The sequence below is a fragment of the Coregonus lavaretus genome (genome assembly GCF_964263955.1).
Source record: "Coregonus lavaretus genome assembly, chromosome: 10".
In the NCBI taxonomy this organism is placed as follows: domain Eukaryota; kingdom Metazoa; phylum Chordata; class Actinopteri; order Salmoniformes; family Salmonidae; genus Coregonus; species Coregonus lavaretus.
This window is the reverse complement of record NC_139997.1, coordinates 5,737,759-5,756,512: the sequence shown is the minus strand read 5'-3', so window position 1 is coordinate 5,756,512 and position 18,754 is coordinate 5,737,759. Positions and strand designations below refer to the sequence as shown.

At 45.2% G+C, this 18,754-nt stretch overlaps 1 protein-coding gene across 1 annotated transcript in view; it reads right to left on the bottom strand.

Moving 5' to 3' along the window:
• Positions 1 to 18,754, bottom strand: part of LOC311135803 (putative E3 ubiquitin-protein ligase HERC1) — an 81,107-nt gene that overhangs the window by 30,110 nt on the left and 32,243 nt on the right. Inside the window, exons 23-41 of the mRNA XM_084169844.1 lie at positions 18,318 to 18,574; positions 17,415 to 17,618; positions 16,994 to 17,114; positions 16,428 to 16,668; positions 15,756 to 15,922; positions 14,394 to 14,555; positions 14,100 to 14,197; positions 12,716 to 12,814; positions 12,008 to 12,175; positions 11,191 to 11,430; positions 10,938 to 11,021; positions 10,562 to 10,790; positions 7,148 to 7,460; positions 5,912 to 6,646; positions 5,564 to 5,727; positions 5,100 to 5,313; positions 4,315 to 4,493; positions 3,016 to 3,099; positions 934 to 1,120 (exon numbers count right to left, since the gene is read on the bottom strand). Coding sequence (XP_084025970.1) covers positions 934 to 1,120; positions 3,016 to 3,099; positions 4,315 to 4,493; positions 5,100 to 5,313; positions 5,564 to 5,727; positions 5,912 to 6,646; positions 7,148 to 7,460; positions 10,562 to 10,790; positions 10,938 to 11,021; positions 11,191 to 11,430; positions 12,008 to 12,175; positions 12,716 to 12,814; positions 14,100 to 14,197; positions 14,394 to 14,555; positions 15,756 to 15,922; positions 16,428 to 16,668; positions 16,994 to 17,114; positions 17,415 to 17,618; positions 18,318 to 18,574 — 3,946 coding nt within the window. The remainder of the gene's footprint in view (positions 1 to 933; positions 1,121 to 3,015; positions 3,100 to 4,314; positions 4,494 to 5,099; positions 5,314 to 5,563; positions 5,728 to 5,911; positions 6,647 to 7,147; positions 7,461 to 10,561; positions 10,791 to 10,937; positions 11,022 to 11,190; positions 11,431 to 12,007; positions 12,176 to 12,715; positions 12,815 to 14,099; positions 14,198 to 14,393; positions 14,556 to 15,755; positions 15,923 to 16,427; positions 16,669 to 16,993; positions 17,115 to 17,414; positions 17,619 to 18,317; positions 18,575 to 18,754) is intronic.

Sequence of the window (18,754 nt, the reverse complement as noted above, 5' to 3'; positions counted from 1 at the left end):
CTCCTGGCTGATTAATCGACACAGCTCTCCCACCCTTAATAACTCCTGGCTGATTAATCGACACAGCTCTCCCACCCTTAATAACTCCTGGCTGATTAATCGACACAGCTCTCCTACCCTTAATAACTCCTGGCTGATTAATCGACACAGCTCTCCCACCCTTAATAACTCCTGGCTGATTAATCGACACAGCTCTCCCACCCTTAATAACTCCTGGCTGATTAATCGACACAGCTCTCCCACCCTTAATAACTCCTGGCTGATTAATCGACACAGCTCTCCCACCCTTAATAACTCCTGGCTGATTAATCGACACAGCTCTCCTACCCTTAATAACTCCTGGCTGATTAATCGACACAGCTCTCCCACCCTTAATAACTCCTGGCTGATTAATCGACACAGCTCTCCCACCCTTAATAACTCCTGGCTGATTAATCGACACAGCTCTCCCACCCTCAATAACTCCTGGCTGATTAATCGACACAGCTCTCCTACCCTTAATAACTCCTGGCTGATTAATCGACACAGCTCTCCTACCCTTAATAACTCCTGGCTGATTAATCGACACAGCTCTCCTACCCTTAATAACTCCTGGCTGATTAATCGACACAGCTCTCCCACCCTTAATAACTCCTGGCTGATTAATCGACACAGCTCTCCCACCCTTAATAACTCCTGGCTGATTAATCGACACAGCTCTCCCACCCTTAATAACTCCTGGCTGATTAATCGACACAGCTCTCCTACCCTTAATAACTCCTGGCTGATTAATCGACACAGCTCTCCTACCCTTAATAACTCCTGGCTGATTAATCGACACAGCTCTCCTACCCTTAATAACTCCTGGCTGATTAATCGACACAGCTCTACTATAAATAATAAATAATAAAAAAGAATCAAAACAAAAAGTTTGTTTCTGTAGTTCTGTCTGACCTTTCATTGGGTTCGCTGGTGGGGGCCTCGGGGCATTGGACGGTCTCCGGTCCGTCAGGGGAGGGGGTTTCAGTGGTGGATCCTCCTGCTGGCTGGGTCTCCATCTGCAGCTCCTGAGTCAGGGGGTGCTCCAACATCCAGCTAGCCAGCACCTCGATGGTCCGCGAGTCTACCTCACCTGCCACACCTGGGGTCAAAGGTCAAGGAGAGGTAAGAGATCAAGTCCAGGTGAGGGGACACAGGCCCTTTTTAAAAAGGGGGATATTGCATAAAGGCAATGACAAGTCAAAGTCAATCATTTGAAAGGGACACATTACACACAGTGTTAGATTTGAAAGTTTGTGATGGAAGTACATTCAATCAAACTAATATAGGGAAGATGGACGACAGTACTAGGAAAGGAGTAAAGAAGTCAAGCAAAAGTGTGAGAGAGGCGGAGAGAGTGAGGGCCCTATTCAATCTAATTCAATGACTAGGTATTCAGGATAAGCATCAAATATAATTAGTATTGAAAACATGCACATGCGGATTCATGTGTTTAACAAAACAGTGGTGTTTACAATTAACCTGAACTGTGTATCAATCAATATCAATATCTAAAATGCTTTCTCACTATACAGTAAAATTTGATCAAATAATCCAGAAACCTGGTTAACAGGGCTTAATTGAGAAGGAGCCAGATAGATTTGAGTGGGGTACAGTATGCCAAGGAGAGGGAACAGAAAATTACCAGTTGTATCACCATGAGCCTATCATTTCACATACTTGCTGGCTGGTTTGAAAAAGTTACATTCATGAATCACGATATGTAATTTTACGATTTATAATCTAAATGCCTAACAACATCTATGAATAATAATATACTAGTGTCTATTGTAATCAGGAGTTGGAACCTGTTAAGGGAACAAAACCGAAAACAAGGAAAGAACAACATTTTTAGAGGAACAGAATCAGAACCGGGAACGAAAGTGATCTACACTCTTCCGGAACAGAACCGTTATTTTAAAAGCATGGGAACCGGTTAATAATGTTATTTTATGTTTCAGGAATATTTTTCCAGTCCACAAAAAAACGCAGCAAAGCACTCACTCTGTCACTCAGAAACTTCTTCCAGTGTCTGCCTGCCAGCTGAAAATCTTTGTCAGTGTGTGTGCAGGTTACCTGCCCCTCCCCCTCCGAACAATAGGCTACTGTATCCTACTGACGTACAAGCGTGATTCAGAAATTAGAGAGAGATTTTTTATTAGCGAAGAATGCATTAACTTTTTCAATGCTAGTGAAGGATACTACAGTTATCACGTTTCACATTGGATTTATGAACTACAAAAAGTTAAGAAGTGTTTTTAATTCTGGTGCTGCTCTGCACACACAAGCTTGTTAGCTAGCTAGCTCTTGTCCAACATTAAGCAAACTTTCGGAAGTTCAAAGACATTTAAAAGGTCCTCCATAGAGGTTGCTCCTCCGTAGGTATAATTATGTGGGCCTAATTCAGATAATGCATGTCATAACAAGATGCCCAGCGCTTCAAGCCAAGCCTCCACCCTCTCTCTCTCTCTCGCTTTCTCCCCACCAAAAAAATGTCAGTCGCATCTCGCGCCCTACACTCTATCCATCACGCATGTAAACAACTATAGCTTGCCTGCACCATAGCAAGCTGCTCTACCCGCACTGATTGGTGAAGTCATTTAACGTCGAGCTAAATGTAAAAATAATATGTTTCTGAGGTTTAAAAGGAACAGAAAAAATATTAACCGTAACTTTTGTTTTTGGTTCTAACCGGTTCAGAACTTATATTTTGCTTGTCGGAACAGTGGAATGGAATGGAAAAAAATAATGGTTATTTTTTAGGACGAAACGATTGGAAAATAATTTCAGTTCCTACCCCTGATTGTAATATACCAGAGTGTATTCTACGACACATTTCGATAGGCCGCATGCAAAGAGGAAAGCCATAGGAGTAGGCCTAAAAAAACACACACAAAAAAAAACCTCTGGAAAAGCAGAAACTAGCCTACAACACAGAAAGCGGATGGAGCACAGTAAACACCACACTAAACACACAGAGCACAGCGACAGCAATACCTGCTGCCTCCATGGCCTTGTAGATATGTCTCATAGAGAAGCCCATTTCTAGTAAGCGGACTGGGACAAACATTTGAGGTCGTTCTAGAAATTGAGGAGAAACAAGGTAAAGAAAGGGAAAACAAGCCAACAAATCTGTCATCGACAGTAAAATGTTTAACATGTCAACATACAATGAAGGCAACGACAACATCCTATCATGCTGAAATGCAAAAGTATTGCAGTAGTAATATACAGTAAAATAAGGCATTTATGTTTTTTTTATTTTTAATAAATTTGCAAATATTTACAAAAACCTGTTTTTGCTTTGTCATTATGGGGTATTGTGTGTAGATTGATGAGGATTTTTTTTTATTTAAGCAATTTTAGAATAAGGCTGTAACGTAACAAAATGTGGAAAACGGGAAGGGTTCTGAATACTTTCCGAACGCACTGTAACTACCACTGCAGTAACAGTTGGACTTTGGTCCCTACAAAGAAAAAAGTGAACTTGTTTTTACCAGAGGCAGTCCCTAAATCGATTTGCAGAACAGTACACTATGGACCTGAAGGCAAGCACAGACAACGGAAGTGTGAACTCATTGAGCAAGCTGCACCTTTCCCAAAACAATTGTCACCATCCTAAAATTCTTTGGTTTATACAGAAAGAACTGGATGAATTTTACACGTAGAGGCTTCGTGTCGTTCTATTCATGACTGTTCATTTTCAACACAAAATTAAAATGGTTCCATTCAAGCAATGTGAGTAGATGACAAACTGATTTCATGCAGGCATCAATCAACTCTTCATATACAAATTCACAAACCCATTCAAATGACAGAAAATCCACAAGCTCTGGTTGTCAAAATCAAGCACCCATAACAAAAATAACTAGAGTAATGAACATTAGCTGGACATGTCATTCAACATGCCATGACATGCAACAGACAGACATAAACTTCCCCGTGAGCGACACGGTATCTATCCCGTCCTGTTATTGACGGAGCGGAGCTGATCTGTAGCCTGCTCTCAGACCTGTCTGCGCTGTATAGCCAACTGCACACATATCTGGGACCAGGCTAGTCGGTCCGTGTTGCTGTGTGACTGGTTCTCTTATTGAAAGAGATGGGCAGCACACCATAAAAGGCTGTTTACACATGCAGATCAATTCTGATCTTTTGCCACTAATTGGTCTTTTAACCAATCAGATCAGATCTTTTGCCAATAATTGGGAAAAATATCAGAAATGGGCTGCCTGTCTAAACGCAGCCAAATAGCCTTCAATCTTCCATGCATTTCTCTACAAGCGTTTCTCTTACCCGCGCCGCGGCTCCTGGACTGAGTATTAGCGCAGGGCTCCATGAAGCTGGTCTGCTGCTCTGTGAAGCCCTCACAGGAAGACGAGTTGGCCAGGCCAAAGCCTGGGCCTGGACCGTGCAACATGGGGGGGTTATTAACCAGGCCAGCCAGGGTAGGGAACCGTGCTAACACCATCCGCCTAGAGGAAGCCAAGCCAACAACACAGTGGTAGTGGGCTGCATTTAGCACAAAGACAGCGGAGTTGTGTGTTAGGACTAGACGTTCCTGGACAGAGGGAGGCCACAGAATGGAGTATGGTAACAATAGAGTCTTCCAATTATCTTCACAGCCTCATCATCAGAGGTAGAAAACGTTTGTTACATTTAACATGTAGGGCCGGTTGCTCCATTGAAAATGTCCAGGAAACCGGCTCATAGAGTTGAACTGTGCTGTAAGTCTGCTCGTCTTTGGGAAGCCAGCAGTTAGATTAGAGCCAGGCAGAGTTGCAGCAGAGCTGAAACCTTGGGAGGGTTAGACAGAGCACAGGCTCATTTCACACACTCACCACCACTCTGAGTCTTCTGCGTCTCAGACGAGCTGCCGACTGATATGGATCTGGAGCAAGAACATCATCAACCCAGGCTGTCAATGGAAAGTGTGTGTGTGTGTGTGTGTGTGTGTGTGCCCTGAAAAGGACTGAGAACTACTGTGATTCAGACATTAACCTTCATTAATAACTAAACGTACCATAACATAGAAATAAATTGACATAGAAATATAAATCTATGTATGGATCTGTACTCACTGCAGGAGGTTGATGGGGAGGAAAGGGTTAAAGTTCTCCAGGCCATCAGCCTGCAGCGCAGAGAGCAGAGAAGCAGCCAGGTCATTGGTGGAGGACGAGGCAGAGGCTCCGTTTGATTGGCCGAAGATGGCGGTGCCCTCTGACCCCGTGCTGTAGAGAGACACAGAGCTGGAAGACTTGGACACCGGCTGGGACGAGGAGGGGTGACCAGGCTCTACAGGGAGAAAGTAGAGAAACTGTTCTTCCTACTGTTCTTCAGTGGCAGCAACAAGCTAAACTGCAAAAACACCGTCCATTTTGAACAGCTCTAAAAAAACAAACAAGAATTGCGTACCACTTGTTAAAGCTTAACCTTTCACATAATAACCCAGATAGAAATATGAAGCCATGTTCGACTGGCCAAAACGGAGGACTATACGTCTATTCTAGACATTTCTATAACTCAATAATAACAGTACTAGTACCCTTCCTGTCTTTGGCTCCTTTGTCCTCCTGCAGTGTGCTGAGCGCTCCTTTGAAGATCATGACCTGAGCTCTCTCCAGGTCTGGCAGGGCCACGCTCGGTTTGATAGGGCAGGGTCGCACAGCCCACTTCACCATGCTCCTCACCATGAACTGTAGCACAGACCTAGAAACACCATCATGGAAATACTGGAATTCAACGACAGAGTTATGCTTGATCGTTTTTTTTAAATGACCGCTTGTTTTTTTAACTGTATATGTAATTTCATTATATTTGGGTATTTGAAAAGCACTATATAAAATCATATATAAGTATTATATTATTAATTCAAAATCAAATTCAAATCTACCTCATTTCAGCAGCGTTGCTGTCTTCTCCGGCCGGGGCAGGGCTCAAACCAGAGCAGCCTGGCTTAGCCTGGTCAGGGCTGGGACTGGTCAGGCTGGCAGCAGTAGAGGGGTCTTGGTGCTTCGGCACCAGCAGCAGGTCTGTCAACTTCCCACAGCTGAGGATGACAGCCAGGGACTTTAAGGCCCCCAGCAGGAGGTAGGAAACCCTCACAGCCCGGAGCTCCAGGGAGAAGACATCCGGCTGGGGCTTGGTCTGCTGGGTGGTGGGGGTCGGTAGGGTTGGGGTTGGGGTTGGCGGGCAGGAGGATGAGGTACTACCCTCCTCTGGATCGTCACAGGACTCTGAGAGAGCTCTAGTTGGGGACGGGTGACTGTCCCTCTCCTTCTCTCCTTCCCTCGCTTTCCTCTCCTCTGTAAGCCCTGTGCCTCTTTCAATGTCATCATCGTCCATCATGACGCGGGCGATGTCTTCATCCAGCCTGCGTTCCAGCACGCTCCACGGGACGCTCCATCCCTCCTCTTCCTGTTCGGAGGAGCAGCTCTTCCTGGTTCTCCCTGCGCCTCCTCCTCGTCCCCGGGCCTCCTCCTGCTCCTCCAGGAGGCCGGTCAGGAAGATCAGGTCTAAGAGGACAGAGGGTTTGAGGCCTCGGAATCTGCTGATGTCACACTGGGGCACGTCACAGGGCTCCAAGGAGGAGAGCGGGGTGTCGCTGGGTGACCAAGAATTCAGGAAGCTTTGGTTAGTGGTGAGAGAACCAGGACATGAAACAAATGGAGAGGGAGGGAGGGGATGAAGAAGGGAAAGAAAAAGGAAGAAAAAGTAAAGGTAAGAAGGGTGAATTAGGTAACCAAGGGAAAGACAGGATTAAAACAGAACAGAAATAAACAGACAGACAGACATGCACAACAGAACAGGATGGAACTGGACAGACAGACAGACAGACAGACAGACAGACAGACAGACAGACAGACAGACATGCACAACAGAACAGGATAGAACTGGAGACAGAGAGGGCTAGAGATGAATTAAGGAAACAGTTCAGTTTGATGCAGATCTTGTAAAAGCATTCCTATGATAAAATCATCTTGTAAGACATCTATTGTTGCTTTGCTATCACAAAAGTTACATCTGGAAATAAACAGCACTGTGCATGAAAAACATCTCTACAGTTGAGTGTGTGTGTCCACGCATCTGTTTGTCTCTGTGCGTATATATATAATCTGTACTGTAATACCTGACAGAGAGGTCAGCCTCCTCCCATTGGAGCTTGGCTAGGAGGCTTCCTTCCTTCAGTACCCCCAGCAGGGTGGCCCTTCTCCCACTGGGTTTGTGCAGGCAGAGCCCCCCTGCCCGTAGCCCACTGTCCACTCCTCCGATCACGGCCAGCACCGGCCACACCTCAGAGCAAAGAGCACCCAGCTGGGTCTCAGAGAGGCCTGAGGGTCCCGTCACCAAGTCCCCTGGGCCTACAGACTCCTCTCCAATACCGCTACCGACCTGCTCCTTGTCCTTCTCCCTTTCAGCAACTCCTTTAGGGCTCAGGCCTGCTGGATGAAGAGGGACAGATAAGAAATCAGACAAAGGAACTCCAGATGCTGTTGAATAGTGACAGTTACTTTTCATATTTTTCTATTTTAGGCTACATTTACATTTTAGTCAGAGATAGGCTGAAGCAGAACACACTGAGACTCAAATCAGTGTATTCAACTAAAGTAGGTAAAACAACCACATCCCGATCATAGCATAGTAATACCTTCTTCAAATACCACTAGCCTTCCAGACATTGCTGAATAGCTACAGTTAGTTTGAGCTCTTTCTCTATTCTGTGAATGTATTCAGGTGTGTAATGTGTGACTTGTTTTGGTAATCAGTGGCTGTAATGGAGGGGGGAGTGGTTTCATCTCTTTTCTGAGTGTATGTAAATAGCTTCTCAGGCTCCATCTCAGTGTGCTTTATTCTATAGCTGGAGGACTCCTGATATCTCCAGGAGGGATACCTTTATTTTTTTTGTATTTTCCTGTTGTTGTCTAGTACTGTCTTGTTGCTAGCTAGGGCCATCTACTTTAAGTGCTGCCTGTCTTCCCAGTGGGCTATTTGGTGTGTGAACTGCTGACTGCTCATAATTTGCAGATTGTTGTTGACACATCAACCAGGATCAAGGGGCAGGGCAATTTGTGACTTGTTTTGGTAATCAGTGGCTGTATCGGAGGGGGAGTGGTTTCACCTCTGCTAGGCAATCAGCAATTAGTAAAATGAGGTGTGCTCTCCACCTCTGCTAGGCAATTAGCAATTAGTGTTAGTTCTTCATTCTCCCCTGGTTCCTAAGCAGCCGTGTCGTCAAAACAAAGACAGTTCTGCAGAGTTGTTCGTGGAAGGCTCCACACCACTCTCTCATTTTACCTAGTGACTTACAGATTATCCAATTTTGTTATTTTGTAGCTTCAAATCAAATCAAAATGTTATTTGCCACATGTGCCGAATACAACAGGCGTAGTAGACCTTACAGTGAAATGCTTAATTACAAGCCATTAACCAACAATGCAGTTTTAAGAAAAATATGTGTTAAGTAAAAAATAGATAAGTAAAAAATAAAAATAATAATAATTAAAGAGCAGCAGTAAAATAACAGTAGGGAGGCTAGTCGAGGTAATTGAGGTAATATGTACATGTGGGTAGAGTTAAAGTGACTATGCATAGATAATAAACAGAGTAGCAGCAGCGTGGGGGGGGGGGGGACGACGACGACGACGACGACAATGCAAATAGTCCGGGTTTCCATGATTAGCTGTTCAGGAGACTTATGGCTTGGGGGTAGAAGCTGTTGAGAAGCCTTTTGGACCTAGACTTGGCGCTCCGGTACAGCTTGCCGTGCGGTAGCAGTGAGAACAGTCTATGACTAGGGTGGCTGGAGTCTTTTACAATTTTTAGGGCCTTCCTCTGACACAGCCTGGTATAGAGGTCATGGATGGTAGGAAGCTTGGCCCCAGTGATGTACTGAAATAGGTATTTGACCCCCTCTCAATCAGAAAGATTTCTGGCTCCCAGGTGTCTTTTATACAGGTAACGAGCTGAGATTAGGAGCACACTCTTAAAGGGAGTGCTCCTAATCTCAGCTTGTTACCTGTATAAAAGACACCTGTCCACAGAAGCAATCAATCAATCAATCAGATTCCAAACTCACCACCATGGCCAAGACCAAAGAGCTCTCCAAGGATGTCAGGGACAAGATTGTAGACCTACACAAGGCTGGAATGGGCTACAAGACCATCGCCAAGCAGCTTGGTGAGAAGGTGACAACAGTTGGTGCGATTATCCGCAAATGGAAGAAACACAAAATAACTGTCAATCTCCCTCGGCCTGGGGCTCCATGCAAGATCTCACCTTGTGGAGTTGCAATGATCATGAGAACGGTGAGGAATCAGCCCAGAACTACACGGGAGGATCTTGTCAATGATCTCAAGGCAGCTGGGACCATAGTCACCAAGAAAACAATTGGTAACACAGTACGCTGTGAAGGACTGAAATCCTGCAGCGCCCGCAAGGTCCCCCTGCTCAAGAAAGCACATATACAGGCCCGTCTGAAATTTGCCAATGAACATCTGAATGATTCAGAGGAGAACTGGGTGAAAGTGTTGGGGTCAGATGAGATCAAAATCGAGCTCTTTGGCATCAACTCAACTCGCCGTGTTTGGAGGAGGAGGAATGCTGCCTATGACCCCAAGAACACCATCCCCACCGTCAAACATGGAGGTGGAAACATTATGCTTTGGGGCAACTTCACCGCATCAAAGGGACAATGGACGGGGCCATGTACCGTCAAATCTTGGGTGAGAACCTCCTTCCCTCAGCCAGGGCATTGAAAATGGGTCAAGGATGGGTATTCCAGCATGACAATGACTCAAAACACACGGCAAAGGCAACAAAGGAGTGGCTCAAGAAGAAGCACATTAAGGTCCTGGAGTGGCCTAGCCAGTCTCCAGACCTTAATCCCATAGAAAATCTGTGGAGGGAGCTGAAGGTTCGAGTTGCCAAACGTCAGCCTCGAAACCTTAATGACTTGGAGAAGATCTGCAAAGAGGAGTGGGACAAAATCCCTCCTGAGATGTGTGCAAACCTGGTGGCCAACTACAAGAAACGTCTGACCTCTGTGATTGCCAACAAGGGTTTTGCCACCAAGTACTAAGTCATGTTTTGCAGAGGGGTCAAATACTTATTTCCCTCATTAAAATGCAAATCAATTCATAACATTTTTGACATGCGTTTTTCTGGATTTTTTTGTTGTTATTCTGTCTCTCACTGTTCAAATAAACCTACCATTAAAATTATAGACTGATCATGTCTTTGTCAGTGAGCAAACGTACAAAATCAGCAGGGGATCAAATACTTTTGTCCCTCACTGTATATATTTATATATATATTTTTTTTTTTACTTAACCAGCACTTGACCCCACCCCCCTTCTAGCTCTTACTCTACTGATAGCTACGTTATTGAGGAAAAAATGTACTGTGATATGTGGTTGTCCCACCTAGCTATCTTAAGATGAATGCACTAACTGTAAGTCGCTCTGGATAAGAGCGTCTGCTAAATGACTAAAATGTAAAAATGCAAAATATATCAGATTACTAGTGTGTGCGCCCAGTGGCTGACCATGTTTGACAGTCCCCAGGCCTCCCTCCTTCATGAGCGGTCCTATGAGCTCCAGCCGGCTCTGCATGTGCTGGTTGATGTGTTGTGTCCAGTAGCCGTCACACTGGTGCAGCCTGCGGAGGAGCTGAACCGTGGCCTCCAGCAGTACTGTGGTGCGGGGGGAACACAGGGGTTCACCAGGCAGCAGGTCACTGGGCATGCCTCTCATCTGGAGGTCACACAGCGCCACCTAGGAGTAGAGCAGGGTTGTGGTGAGTCCTACTTTAGTCCATTGAAAGCAGACTGATAGAGGTATGCTTGTAACTTAGATGTCTATGAAACATTTTTGAAGATACCGTCTTGTATTAAAAGAGCCAACTGAAGACATGATGCACACCTTCTCTCCAGGGTTGCTGCTGTAGAATAACACACAGGGGTACAACTCTGTGGCCTCCACACCTTCAAAAGCCAGCTTAGGCTCCTGTCAAAAAGACACCGTTTTAGTCATGTCTTAATGATATTCAAACCAATATCCTATGCCTGCCAGCAACAATTCTCATGGAAATGGACAATAAAAGTATCATATTGTATGGTAATAATTGCCCTTTGAACTGAATTCCCCTCCTCCCCAGGCTGTACATTATACAGACCTTGTTGTTCTTGGCGAAAGAGATGGTCCTAGCCTCCATGTCCAGGATGCAGGTGATGGTGTCTCCCTGAGTGAAGGATGGCAGGGCCCGGCCCAGCTCCCCTCCGTGGTACAGGCTGCCACTGTAGGCACGGTACAGCCACATGTCTGTGGTGGTGCGATGGTTGTAGTCCCGGATGGGCCAGCGAGACACCCCGATACAGGTGCCCTCATTCCCCTTGTTCTCCTTGGTGATGTTGAACTGGAGGATGGCGATGAAGACGTGGCATAGGAGGATACAATGTTTCCTGATTATGATTTAGGCAACTTAACTTGCTAGCAAATTAGCATATGTTTTAAATCACGGTGCATGTCTGAGATCGTCATCGCCGTCAAACTGTGCAGAATCACTTGTCTACAAAATCAAGCATCCGAAATACTACAACTCAGTACGATCAAGATGAGCGATTCTGTGCCTCACCTTGCTAAAATGGATCCCCGTAAAAACACACTGATTATCTAGTACAGACAGTCTACCGTCCATGTGGTCCTCTGTAGCTCAGCTGGTAGAGCACGGTGCTTGTAACGCCAGGATAGTGGGTTCGATCCCCGGGACCACCCATACGTAAAAATGTATGCACACATGACTAAGTCGCTTTGGATAAAAGCGTCTGCTAAATGGCATATTATTATATTATTAAGCAGCCTGAGGTGATGGAGTGGCGAGGCCATACCCCTTCCCTCCTGATCCATCTTATACTATCCTGAACATTTACTCAGGTCCCTGGGTGTGCAACAGTTCTCCTCATTAAATAAAGTACTTTAATATCTCCCCCTACCTTCCATATGAAGCAGCCGGAGTTGATGGCTGTGGTGGCGAGGCCGTATCCCTTCCCTCCTGACCCGTGAGACAGCACGTTACCACTCTCCAGCGAGCAGCAGATCAGCTTGTAGGGGTCAAAGGAGAAGTCTCCGATAGAAATACACTCATCATCACTCCCTGGGTCCTGGAACACAGCATGAAGATTTACATGTACATTTACATCATTTAGCAGACGCTCTTATCCAGAGCGACATACAAATTGGTGCATTCAACTTATGATAGCCAGTGAGACAACCACTTTTTTTTATTATAATTTTTTTTTAATGGGGGGTGGGGGAAGAAGGATTACTTTATACTATTCCAGGTATTCCTTAAAGAGATATACCATTTAGCATATGCTTTTATCCTAAGTGACTTAGAGTATAGTAGGTTCATAACCCATGACCTTATAGTAGGTTCATAACCCATGACCTTATAGTAGGTTCATAACCCATGACCTTATAGTAGGTTCATAACCCATGACCTTATAGTAGGTTCATAACCCATGACCTTATAGTAGGTTCAAAACCCATGACCTTTTTGTAGGTTCATAACCCATGACCTTATAGTAAGTTCATAACCCATGACCTTGGGCTCATAGCTACCAACTGAGCCACATTACTCAAACTCAACAAACACATCAAGTTCATAAAATGTCTATGATATTGTTACTGTGAATAAATACCCTGTTGGAGCTCTCTGCTGTTTTCTCTTGGTTCTTCTTCACAGCTAAAGGCTCCTCCCACATACACATAGAGAGAAGCCCAAACAGCTGATCAACAATCTGGAAAGGGGAGGGAGTGGAAAAGGAGAAAAAAGTGAGTGAGTAAGTTCCTTTCTTTGTAACGGGCAGGTACAGACAGACAACAGAGACAGTAGAATACTCTGTGTTCTCAGACAGACAACAGAGACAGTAGAATACTCTGTGATCTCAGACAGACAACAGAGACAGTAGAATACTCTGTGGTCTCAGACAGTCAACAGAGACAGTAGAATACTCTGTGGTCTCAGACAGACAACAGAGACAGTATAATACTCTGTGGTCTCAGACAGTCAACAGAGACAGTAGAATACTCTGTGGTCTCAGACAGACAACAGAGACAGTAGAATACTCTGTGGTCTCAGACAGACAACAGAGACAGTAGAATACTCTGTGGTCTCAGACAGACAACAGAGACAGTATAATACTCTGTGGTCTCAGACAGACAACAGAGACATTGGATACTCTATGGTCTCAGACAGACAACAGAGACAGTAGAATACTCTGTGGTCTCAGACAGTCAACAGAGACAGTAGAATACTCTGTGGTCTCAGACAGACAACAGAGACAGTAGAATACTCTGTGGTCTCAGACAGAAAACAGAGACAGTAGAATACTCTGTGGTCTCAGACAGACAACAGAGACAGTAGAATACTCTGTGGTCTCAGACAGACAACAGAGACAGTAGAATACTCTGTGGTCTCAGACAGTCAACAGAGACAGTAGAATACTCTGTGGTCTCAGACAGTCAAAAGAGACAGTAGAATACTCTGTGGTCTCAGACAGACAACAGAGACATTGGATACTCTATGGTCTCAGACAGTCAACAGAGACAGTAGAATACTCTGTGGTCTCAGAAAGACAACAGAGACAGTAGAATACTCTGTGGTCTCAGACAGACAACAGAGACAGTAGAATACTCTGTGGTCTCAGACAGACAACAGAGACAGTAGAATAATATGTGGTCTCAGACAGACAACAGAGACAGTAGAATACTCTGTGGTCTCAGACAGACAACAGAGACAGTAGAATACTCTGTGGTCTCAGACAGACAACAGAGACAGTAGAATACTCTGTGGTCTCAGACAGACAACAGATACATTGGATACTATTTGGTCTCCGACAGACAGAGACAGTAGAATACTCTGTGGTCTCAGACAGACAACAGAGACAGTAGAATACTCTGTGGTCTCAGACAGACAACAGAGACAGTAGAATACTCTGTGGTCTCAGACAGACAACAGAGACAGTAGAATACTCTGTGGTCTCAGACAGACAACAGAGACAGTAGAATACTCTGTGGTCTCACCTGTTCAATCTGTGCTGGTTCAGAACAGGCCGGTAACAGACCTTCCAGAATGTGGAAGGCTAGCAGTTTGGTTCTCAAGTTCCGAAATCGTGGAGAACCTAATGGAAACATCACATCTTTAATTTCACCCAGCTGATTAATAGTTATATTTTATAAACATTTAAAAATGTCAACCTCTAAAATCAAAGACAGGTGATACAGGTGCAGAGACATCACCTCAATGTTCTGAATTACAATTTTCCGCAGTCTAAAGATAAAGAAAACAGGGAGTTGTTGACTGCGTTAAGCCCTTACCTGAAGAGCACTTGTGTGAGATGATGGTCATAAGTGGATCGATCCACTTGATGAAGGCAGAGACTCTCTTGGTCACCCTTAGCGACAGGATACGCCTCAGGAATACCAGGAAGTCAGCGAGCTGGGACTCAATGACTCTACTGCTCCGCACCACCTCCATCCCTACAGAGAAAGGTTCATCACACCTGACATTGTGTACACTCCAGATACACCCTCTAGCTAACGGCTCATACTGGCCTACAACAATGGCGTTAAGGACTACTTTTACAAGGTAGGGTGAATAAAAAAATGTACACTCAGAACACACACAAATTAAAGTCATAACTGACCTGTCAGGTTCTCTCTCTCCCTTACTGCTCCTCATCACTAATGAGTATGTCTGCCCCTCATCACTAATGAGTCTGTCTGCCCCTCATCACTAATGAGTCTGTCTGCCCCTCATCACTAATGAGTCTGTCTGCCCCTCATCACTAATGAGTCTGTCTGCTCCTCATCACTAATGAGTCTGTCTGCTCCTCATCACTAGTCTGTCTGCTCCTCATCACTAATGAGTCTGTCTGCCCCTCATCACTAATGAGTCTGTCTGCCCCACAAGCAGGGGGCAGACAGCGACAGCCCCAAAACATCACTGCTCTAGAGGAGATCTGCATGGAGGAATGGGCCAAAATACCAGCAACAGTGTGTGAAAACCTTGTGAAGACTTACAGAAAACGTTTGACCTGTGTCATTGCCAACAAAGGGTATATAACAAAGTATTGAGAAACTTTTGTTATTGACCAAATACTTATTTTCCACCATAATTTGCAAATAAATTCATAAAAAATGTGATTTTCTGGAGAAAAAAAATCTCATTTGGTCTGTCATAGTTGACGTGTACCTATGATGAAAATTACAGGCCTCTCTCATCTTTTTAAGTGGGAGAACTTGCACAATTGGTGGCTGACTAAATACTTTTTTTCCCCACTGTAATGAGTTTGGTATGTTCTGATTGTAGGGGCTTCTCCTACAAAAGGAGCCTCTCTTTCAGTTCAAGAGGGTACCTTTTTCATTGAGCTGTTAATGGGGAAGCACTGTTTAGCTGTCCCCATAATGTATACTTTTGTGGCAGTACTGTTTTTCTTTCGGAATCACTATGTAAATAAAAACCGTTGCACAGAAGTTATTTTGCGGCTCCACCATCGTTTTATTTGGTAGAGTTCAAGTTTAATATCGGCTTAAGTTTCAGTTCATGTTTTTCAGTTTAGCCTTCTGGCCTACTCTACGCAACAAATAGTTAATCTCCCCCCTATGATGTCCTATGTTACCCATGGAACTTAAAGGCCTAAGTAAAAGTAAGTATTTTTCCCTCTAACGTTGCCTCACCCTCTATCCGGATCCTCTTGGTGGAGGTGTCCTGGTCTGCTTCCTCTGCTGGCCTGTTCTCCAGCGCCTCCTGCTGGTGAACCATGTGTAACAGACTCTGGAGCTGCTCACACATCACATCCATTAGGGCCTGAGACACGTCCAGAGGCAGGGAGTCCTCACACGAACTGGGGACAGAAAACACACACACACACACACACACACACACACACACACACACACACACACACACACACACACACACACACACACACACACACACACACACACACACACACACACACACACACACACACACACACACACACACACACACACACACACACACACACACACACACACACACACACACACACACACACACACACACACACACACACACACACAGAGGGTGGACTTCAGTTAGGCAGCAGGTAATCTAGAGGTTAGAGAAGCCAGGTCTGCAACTAGAGGGTCGCTGGTTAAAAAATTTAATAAATAAATACATCTGGTGGGATTCTAGGTATCCTACATATCATATCCTGCTGTTGTGCACTAAGCCAGGCACCTATATACCTAGCAGCGATGGCCAGAATCTCCAGCAGGTGGATGCAGGCCAGCTCGACAGCATTCTCCCCTAGCGTCCTAGTTCCTTCCCCATTTCCTTTCCTCACCCCTGTCCAGTCTACTCACCTAGCAGCGATGGCCAGTATCTGCAGTAGGCGGGCACAGGCCAGTTTTACGGCTCCACTCAGCAGCATATGTCCTGACACAGAGGCTGCTAGCCAGCGCTGGTTCATCAGAACACACGTGTTGTCTGTCAGCAATGACAGGATCTCCAGGATGCCACACTTACTGACCACCACCAGATCTACTGGCTGGTAGTGGAAATTCAGAGCAAACACTGTGGCCAGCAGCAAGGGCTGGTAGGAGCCTGAGAGAGAGGGAATACAAAAGGGTTAAAGTCTGGGGACACTCACTTCTAGCCTGATCCCAGACCTGTTTGTGCTGTAGCGCCAACTCCTTTGGTCGAGTTGGCAAGACAGCACAAACAGATCTGGGACCAGGCAAGGGGGAAATCTCTGTCAGAGATGGATATATGAATGTATGGAAGCAGACCTTGGAGTCATGTTGCTGTCGCCAGGTCCCAGATCTGTTTGTGCCGTCTTGCCAATGGCCAAAATAGTTGGCTATACGGACAACAAACAGATCTTGAACCAGTCTAAAGTAAATGTGCTGTATAGTATTTGGACCCCAACCTGTCTGTTCCCTCTCCAGGAGGACCTTCTGTCTCAGGACCCGGACCACCTGCTGGTAGAGGGTGTGGGCAGCAGACTGCAGCTCTCTCTGGGTACACATAGACGCTGACTGGGTCCCAGACTGGAGACAGAAACACATCGGTCTAACATTTAGAAAAATGACACATTCAACTTGAAATGACTATTGTCACCTATCAGAGCTAGATCTCAGCAGTGAGTATTTACAACGCGCCAGTGACTCTTCTCATCCTTGTCAGCACACAGTAACGACTGACTTTTCTACACGTGATGAGTCCCCTCCCTAACGCTTATGCATTGTTCATACTACCAGCATCAACTTATTTTTTTGTTTCTTCAAGTAATGACTATTTACTACTATGGTGGATGTCCCTGTGTAGTGATGATCTATAACTGAATTTACAGTGTAGTGGTTCATCTGGTCGTTGTCTCCAGACTGGCAGCCTGCGATGGGTGTTCCCAGTCCGAAGCAGCCCGAAAGGAACTGCAGCTGAACAGATTGTAGCAAGCCAGGGAACCGCGGGGGAGGAGAGGCACCTGAACCGCTACTCTTCTCCTCCATCTCAGACAGGAACGAAGAGATCTGGCACAACGCCTCCAGACGGACCTGAGCATAGAGAACCACAGTATTTTACTAACATTAATCGTAACCCCGCCATCTTGGAAGAAGGGTGCCAGGACGACTAAGGTTGTTCTAGTAAAAGAGAATGCGTTCTCAATAAGTGGTTAAAACAATAAATACATATTTACAAAATGAAGTAATATTATACTTATATTCAAGTCTTTGATAATGATTCTAGGATGCTGTAGTAGGGAGAATAGACCCACCACTAAACCAGTTACTAAAACAAGGTATGAAGTTTTTTGGGCTGGGAATTGCCAGGGACCTTACGATATGATATCACAATACTTAGGTACCGATATGTACTGCGATTCTCACGATTCTACATGTATTTCGATTCGATACTGCAATTTTATTCATTGTGATTTGTTCCAAACATATTGCTCACCAAGTCTGCTGCAGAGAAAACAAGAGAGAGCATGAGAAAACATGGAGTTTTGATACAGTCATGGAAATAAAAAGTGCTGAAAACATGTTGGCTCACTATTTAAAAAGAAGATGGAGAACAAGCTATAGGATGAAAAATATTGGCGTTTTGACGCCGGTACAGCTGACTAGCACCATCTAATTCTACCTACAGTAGTTATTTTTACTAAATCGACACTTGCAGTCAAATATCGATCATAATATTGTCCAAAAATAATATGGCGACGTGTAACTGTATCGATTTTTATAAATGCATACCTCTGCCCTCTGCTGTTGTTGGTACATGGCCAGTGTGATGGCCTTGGGGTCTGCCTGGCTGCCTGCCTCTCTCTCCAGTACCGAAGAGGGGGGGGTCGGACGGAGCAGGCTCCCACACAGGAAGTGAAAGACCTGGCTGAGCACGCTAGGCGAGCTGCCCGCCCCACCCTGGCACATGGAGCTGGTGGTGGGGCTAATGCACTGGCATAACCGCTCCCACGCATCCTTCATGATGCCCAGGGAACATAGTGGTAGACCTGAGGGAGGGCGGATGGAGGGTCAGAGGTCAGGGGTCATAGTTGACCTCTCCGTCCATCAAATCAATCAAAAAATGTCGTTATAAAGCCCATTCTACGTCATCAGTTGTAACAAAGTGCTTTACAGAAACCTCTCATTCTGTCTTCCATTGTGTGATATCATTTGGGAATTGCTGAGAT